This window comes from Sciurus carolinensis, chromosome 5 (assembly GCF_902686445.1).
Source record: "Sciurus carolinensis chromosome 5, mSciCar1.2, whole genome shotgun sequence".
In the NCBI taxonomy this organism is placed as follows: Eukaryota; Metazoa; Chordata; class Mammalia; order Rodentia; family Sciuridae; genus Sciurus; species Sciurus carolinensis.
In genome coordinates this window covers 173,703,285-173,711,097 of record NC_062217.1, presented here as the reverse complement: position 1 = coordinate 173,711,097, position 7,813 = coordinate 173,703,285, and the positions used below count along the sequence as shown (strand labels likewise).

Below are 7,813 nucleotides of genomic sequence, written 5' to 3'. Positions count from 1 at the left end.
CACAGGTATGAGATGATTCTACAATTGCTAGGATGATTTCAAAAAGCATTGACATTACCTGTAAGATGAACGTACAACACTTAGTGACAACAAACTAAATTAACGTAAACATTTCCTTTGAGAGTGGTACTTACTTAGCTGATGATTATGATGTGAGTAAAAATTTAAAAAGCACATCCAAGCTGAAAGTCTGCTCTTTACTTTAAAATGCAGACTTGATAGAAAATCCCTGATTTTCAGAGCCCCTTTCACACCCCAGCTCACTGAAGCGAGTGGTGTATCAGCCCCTTCCTCGCGGCAGTGGCCTGAGGACGGGCTGTCCTGTGAGGGAGCCGCAGCCCAAGCCCGGGTCGGACGGACACTGCAGCGGCCTCTTGCTGCACCGGCCTGAGTGAGGAGGGTCACTCATTTGGCAGTGGATTTCACAGGCTTGCTGTTTGATTACTTGGTTACACGTTAAGTCACATTTTAAGGTATTTTCTCATAGAAGCAGCATATATGATAGTCAGGAGCTTACTGCTATCAGGGACCCGCTTACCTCCAACAGGGTCTGAATGTAGCTGCTTTCACACGGCCCTCTTGGCCGCTGTCAAGCTTGGTTCAGCAACACGGTGTGACCTGTTCTCAAGCTCCCTTTCCTGACTCATACAGACCTTGGGCCATAGGGCTTGGACCACCTGCCTCCCGGTGCAGGAGGAAGCTCTCGGGTAACGTGCTCCCTAGAGCCTCGGTAAAGTCCAGTTAGGCAGAGGGCTCTTTGCACAGGGACAATGTGGATTCCTTGGGGTTTAGCAGGCCATGGTTCCATTACAGACACCTCTGGAAGACCCCTGAGCCATCAGTCCCTTCCAAGGACAGATGGGGGTGTTTCACTGTGATCTCCCCAGGCAAGTGCAAGGTGTATTTAGACCATCAGCTGACCCACGGCTGGGTCGACCGCAAATAAGGTTAGCCCTTATCCCGCAACCAAAGCAAGCTCTGTCCCTGCATGCCACTTCTGTCGCTCAGTCCTCCAGAAAAATCCCTAGCATTGCTTCCCTGGCCAACTTAAGTAGCGGTGTATGTTGACCAAAACCATCTGCACGCCTCTGGCAGTTCTGCTGAGACTCTACCAGGGTCCCCGGCCGGGCGCTTGGTGGTGGAGTTGTTCACCTGCAGCACATCTGACTTCTTCTTCCCGTCAAAAAGGGGCCCATGCACAGGTTCTTGACCCTCTCACCTGGTTAAGGGCAATCTCCCAGGTCAGACAGACACACGGACACACGCCCAGCACTTTCTTAGCTGGCAATGCAAAAGCAAAGCGCTTCACCTGTGCACAGATACAGGTAACCAGCGGTTAAGAACGGGGAAGTCTGGGAAGCGTCAGCAGAAGCATCTGAGCCCCAGAGTGTGGGGACGGCACCCAGGCTTGTGTGGGCCAGGCCGGGCTCTGCCCTGTGCTGCTCCCCAGCCCTGCGCTCTGCTTAGTGAGTTTCTTTAGAGCCGTGATTCTCAAAATGGGGTGTGTGTGCCTCCCCTGAGATCTCTGTGTGTCTCAGGGAGGGGTGAGAATGGGAATTTGTAAGCATGAAGTTATGAACAAGGTTTCCAGAGCATTCTGACACCTGCCTCCTGCCCCATGGAGGGCCAAGGAAACAACCACATTTGAGAAGGCCATTTGCTCGAGCCAATCACACTTGTACCTTTAAGAACTCTCCCAGTCCGAGAGGTTGCCTGGGACAAAGAAAGAACAAGCTCCGTGATCACTGCCAGACAGGAGTCCACGCTGAAAACACCAAGGGCAAGCTGGACCTGATCTGAGCCTTGGGACGTCGGGCCCATGAAGCTCACCCACGTGCCAAGCGGTAGCCACTTGGTCAAAGTGAAGGGCAAGGACAGACATTGGTCATCCCTGAGCTGGCCAGGCCAGGCAATCCCTGGAGGCAGCCCTGTGTGCACAGGGCCAGGGCAAACCAGGAGAGCCACCAGCCCCTGGGGACCTGCGGGGAGCTCCCTGGGAAGTGAGGCTTCCTGCTCAGGCTGGGAGCCCCAGGCCTGGAGAGGCCTCTACCTTAGGGTTCTGCCTTCGGAAACATCTAACCTCCTTGTCCTGCTCAGGGGCTGGAAATGACGGGGACGTTCAAGTGCAAACTGGGCAGTGAACCAGGAAAGGGACTGGAACCACACAAGGAGCCTCTTGCCCTGGGAAGCAGACCTCCCAGGGCTGGCTCTCAGGGAGGGAGGCCTGTACCCACAGGAAGCAGCAACCTCTGCCATGCAGCTCTGAAGTGGGGTGCAGTGCGGAGGCCCTGGTCTTCCGACCCCAGGGGTCATGCTCCTTGGAACAGGGTGCCAGTGAACGTCCCTGATGAAGATGGCCACCGTCCACCTCAGTCACCCCCAGGGCTCACTCCACCCCTGCTGTGGACGCATCCACTCATTCCTGCCCACTGCCGTCCTTAACCTTCCACCTCATCGTTGCCATCCTGCCCAGAAATGTGCTGGGCTCTCTTCTCCAAGACGATGGCTGCTCTTGGCTGGGGCCTCCATTGCTAATGGACACGCCTGATGGTCTGGCCTGTGGGCTTTGGACGGGGTCTTTTTATCCTCACCTTTCCAGGCTTTGGCCCCAGCAGGCCAGGTTTCCGTGTCTGTTGTCCCTGGAAAGGGGCACGGCAGCTCTGAGGTTGACAGAAGTACATTTCCACCAGCTGTTTCTTTCCCACTTGATTCAAGTGCAGTGTTGTTAGCTTGTTCTGATCAACACGTGCCTGGAAGGAGGCTTACGAACCTTCCGGCCCCACCAGGTAGAATCCCGGCAAGTCAGCCACTTCGCTCTGCCCTTGTTCCAGACATGGGAGAACAGAGTGAGGTGGTGGTCTCCAGCAGATCCTGAGATGCACCCTCTTACTGATCATCCCTTCACACTGCTGTGTGTGTGTGTGTTTAAAGTTCAGGTTGTAAATAGCAAAGTGCCTGAAAGTGTGAAGCCTGCCCTCTGCTGAGGACCTGCAGGAGGCTCCAGAGGAAATGCCCCTGGCAGCCAGGGCACCAATGCAGACACACAGGTGGACCGACCCACACGGCTCGCTGCAGGAACACGACAGCCCCGGTGTCAGGCGGAGCTTGAGAGACTACGTGGCATAGGTGGGGTCGTGAGGGCCACACTTGCCCTCCCGTGAGTGACAGCCCCAATGTGAGGGCTGCAGGCGAGCAGCGGGTGGCGGGGGTGCAGCCCGGGCTCGGCTCTGCAAGGTGGAGCTTTGAAGGGCTGCTCTGATTAAGGCCAGGGAGATGTCTGCCCGTCCTCTGCCCCTCACTGCAGGCCAAGCAGGGGGCAGTCTTCCAGGACTCGGGGGGGAATTAGTTCACCCCTGAAAGGCCTTTCCCGTAACTCGGGCAGGCTTTCTGTGGGCCCTCCTGAAACGAGGGGTTCTGCGGAGACACACACGGTGCTGTGGGTGCCCCCCCCACTCTGCATCAGTCACCAGGCTCACCTGCAGTCAGGTTGGGAAGTACAGGCTCTCTGCTCTGTGCCACTGGGTTTCACAGCTGTAAGCCAATAGCAGCAGTGAGGGGACTGGGCAAGTGTTAAGTATTTCATCAAAAAGGGAACACCCCATCACCTTAAAAGGAAAACCCAGAACCGGGTCATTGCGAGCCATCTGCGAGAAAGCCAGGGTGCCGGCTGGGTCCACTACAGCATGGCCCTACCCTGGATGCCTGGGCCTTCACTCCTGCAACGGGACACCAGGACTCCTTCAGGAGCCACACCCTCTTTCTTGGGAGCAGCCCACCTACCTGATGTGGGACAGGGCCAGGCCCTGCAGACTCCTGGTCAGGAAGGGTGTCTGTTGTCCCTTCACATACAAACAACCACATAGTTGACCTGCAACTAATCAAACTTTAGAAATTCTCCAAAATAGTAGGTTGACCCTAACGAAATGTCCAATATTGGCTAATTTGATCACAAAAACAACAATTTTATGTGGCTCAACTTTCTATTTTTGTGGCTAGCCTTAAAAACAAATCAAGAGCAGCATACTCATGTCTTGGAGGGATCCTGGAAAGGAAAGGCAGTCCTGGGGACAGAAGAGCACCCTCAGCAGCACAGGTGTGGGGGTGTAAGGAGGACGTGAGCCTGGCACAGAGCCGAGGGAGGCCTGCAAGTCAGGGCTTTAGCAAGACAAGACAAATGTGCAGGAACTCAAGGCGGGCTCGGTTACAAACCGCTTTTTGAAATGGATAGAACTGGTCTAAATGTAAGATATGATTAAAAAAATATACAAAATGTGTTAAACACATTCAAAACAGGCACAGGAAATGGAACAGTCCAGAAGACATTTCTCAAATTAAAATGAACCCATTCCTTGCAGTCTGCAAAGAGGATCAATTTCCGTGAGCCCATAGCGTCCAGGGGACTGAGGTGTCCCAGGACTTTCCCTCCTTCACGGGTGTTAACAGATGCAAGCTGCTGCGGAGCAACCTGCACCGAGGCCAGACAGGAGGGGTAGTGGGTGGGGGGATGCATGGCAATTCTGTGCCACCACCACCACCCACCGGCTCCCCTTCTCGAAACTGGAAAATCCGCATACCGGGTCCCTGAGCAGGAGTAAATGACTGCACTAAATTAAAAGGGGGAAAGACACACCAGGCTTCACATACAGAAATGTGCCGAGTTCCAGCCTCAGCAGCAACCACTCTCAAGGTGGTCCTGGTGCAGGGGACGCTAAACACCCTGGTCTGAACCCGCTTCACAGTCCCTAGGGCTCTGAGAGAAAGAAGGGTGCTCAGGGCCTGCCAACCACACACTGTGCAGGAGCGAAGCTCACGCCAGCGAGAGGTGCCTGCCAGCTCTGCAGGGCTGGGGCAGTGGGTGACTCCACCCTCTCCGGTGCCACTGCGGGACTTCCTGGTCACCAAGACCCACCATGACTTGCTGCATAGGACACAGTCAGTGTGTGGGCCTGGGGTGGTCTCCAGAGCTAGCAGGAGAGGCAGGCATGGCCTCCTGAAGCTGGGATGTGTCTGAGGAGTCCCAGAGGCAGGTCCCCAGATTGCGGTCAGCTAGCACCACCGTGGGGCATCAGAGCGGGTGAGCAGGCTCAGTGCTCTTCTGGGGCTCAGAGGAAGTTGGGGCTCTCTGGTCATTCACCTCTGGCCTAGGTCCTTGTCAGTGGCCGACTGGGTTCCTTCTCCAGGTCTGACATGGCACTACTCCCGGGACGCTGGTGGGAAGAGGCCAGTAGGGTCCCACTCTGTGCCAGTATCACTGTCTGGTTCATGGAAAACTAGCGATTTCTTGCACTTTAGCCTCTACATTTCTGAGTTACACAACAAACCTTAGATGAAGTTTAGGATTTCACAGGCTTGTCCCCCCATGAGATGAGACAGATACTTTCCCACCTGCTTTGTAAGACAAGATTCTGTTCTAGACCTCAGACCTCTGCTGTCTTACTTGCTAGACTTAAGGGAAGGAAAGTCCACTTACTAGCTCTGCAGTGCTCCTGGCAGGACAGTTACTAGTGGTGACAGTGCACCCGAGTGTCTTGCTGTGAGGCTCCCAAGTCCTCCTCTAAGAGCCAAATCCGTCTCTCACTTCCCTGCGCTACACAGCAGCAACCCTAGCGCACCCCAGGGTGGGTGGAGGTGCTCAACATGCCAGGCCACCCTTACCGTCAATTCAGCCCCCAACTCAAGGTGCTGGATGGGAGGTGGGGCAGAGCAGGCAGGATGTGGCCAGGGGCTGGGCCGCGCCCTTCTCTCATGCCTCATGGGGGACGGTGGAGGGTCTCTGGATGTGCACATGTCCTGTGGAGCCTCCCCATCATCCCAGAGACTCACTTTTAGAAATTCTGAAGCTCTGAGAAAAAACTGGAGGTAGTTCTGCGTGATACGGACAATGAGGAACCCCAAGCATCACAGATGCAGCTTCAGTTCATCTTGTACAAACATGCTCACTGCTTTATCCACTCCCCTGCCTGACCACGTCAGCGAACCTGGGACCAGCCCAAACTCAGGAACTTCTTCCATACCTGCTTCCCTGGACATTCAACTCCAATTTCAAGTCTATTGGTGCTGAAAAATCATACGGCAATTAGAATACCTTTAATTGTACTTAGCACCACTTTGAAATTCAAGATTGCTTTAAAATCTCCATATCTAAAATCTCAGGGTAGTTTTTATCCTTAAGGATATGTATATATCCTCACGTAGACATTTGAATAGATATTCGTTTATACTGCAATGATTGTTTATAAAAATCACTATCCAAAATAAATTTTCAGTATGCGTCTAGAATGTTAGCTGCTATAATTAACTTCTGGGCTGAGCAGACCCAACAAAAGCTTTTAAAGAAACGTCTGGCAAGACATTTTTAGGCTGCTGCAGACTACGTGTCTTTATGAACCACACTGTACTGAAGCAACAAGTTCTCAATTCATGGCTTAGGAACACATCTAACATGCTAAGTTTGAGGAATTAAATTTAAAGTTTATCTGAGAAGAGACAATGTAGCTGCCACTCTGATGTAGCTGTCACCACGTGAGTGTGCGGAAGTGGCTAATTGCCTGCGTATGAGTCTCATTTTCAGGCGGTTGGCAGGCAAGTAGTTGAAGTGAACAATAAGCTTATTGAAAACTCACTGCCATTCAGATGTGTTCCCGTTTCAACCTTTCAGCCAGCGAGAGTTGATCTGCATGCATCATTTTCACGGCCCTTGCCAAGAATTATGTGACCACGTGCCAAAACTAACACAACCACTTGGAATGGGTGGAGACTACAGGCTCTTGTCCTCCAGCCTGGCCACATGCCACCCGTGCTGAGATAACGTGAAAACAGGGCGTTGGTGCGGTCAGCAAGTGAGCTGGATGTCAGGGACAGTCAACAAGTCAGGCGCGGCTACCAACCTTTCTGGAACACGGGATGGTGCAGAGCAGGCAGGGGGAGCCCTTCGATGGCTGTGGGCTTGTGGAAATAGGCATCCAGCCAGGCTGCGCACTGCATCAGGGGCTCCGATGTTTCCTCTGGGCCGCTGAGAACCTCAGGAGTTGCTGGGGCCTCCTCAGGGCTGCAAAAGGGACAACAGGGCCTTAGTCAACTTGGGGGCTACTGCGTCTAGCGGGGGGAATGTCTGCTCCACCCACTGCCCAGCAGGAGGGCAGGAAGACGCTGGGTCACCCCATGCACCCTTCCATCTCCTGGCTTAGGACATGGAAGGCCCACACATGAGTTCCAAGGGTCTGCAGGCACGAAGCCAGAGACAAACCAGAGCAGGAGCCATACGTACAAAGTGACTTGGGTGAGTCTGTTCTTTATAAGACAACAACAACAAAATCATCAAGTATTCATGATCAAAAATATGGAGGAAGGAGGGACTGGATAGAGGGAAAAGAGAGGTGGGAGGGGTGGGGGGAAGGAAAAAATAACAGAAAAAAAAATATCCTCCAGACTGCAACACACACATCCCACCACCCACTCTGAACCCCAACAGCAGGGGCACACCCCATGTCTTGGGTGGCTTTGGCTCCACTTGCCCATCCTATCTGGCATTCCCAAGCTCCAGAGCGGCTGGTCCCCATGGGAGATGACTTTGGACCTGGCGCCTCAGGACAGCACTGCTGGTTCCTTCTCTAGTCTTCCTGGTCATTCTTCCTGGTCACCATCTCCCGCCCTTGATGTCCTGAATTTGAACCCCAAACATCTGTCGCCTGGCTGCGTCTGTGTGGGCACTCCTCTGGCTTGACTGGGCCCTCCCAGAGCCCACTGCTCATCTTGGTGGGCTTCCTCTGGGCTGTGCCCCGCAGGCAGAGCGAGCGTCCTGTTGGATGGTTTG

At 53.8% G+C, this 7,813-nt stretch overlaps 1 protein-coding gene across 5 annotated transcripts in view; it reads right to left on the bottom strand.

The window, feature by feature from the left end:
- The window catches only part of Mgmt (O-6-methylguanine-DNA methyltransferase), a 238,775-nt gene that overhangs the window by 38,345 nt on the left and 192,617 nt on the right, over positions 1–7,813 (bottom strand). For all 5 annotated transcript variants that reach the window (XM_047553762.1, XM_047553763.1, XM_047553761.1 and 2 more), the window contains one exon: positions 6,888–7,048. In XM_047553762.1, the coding sequence (XP_047409718.1) occupies positions 6,888–7,048 (161 nt within the window). The remainder of the gene's footprint in view (positions 1–6,887; positions 7,049–7,813) is intronic.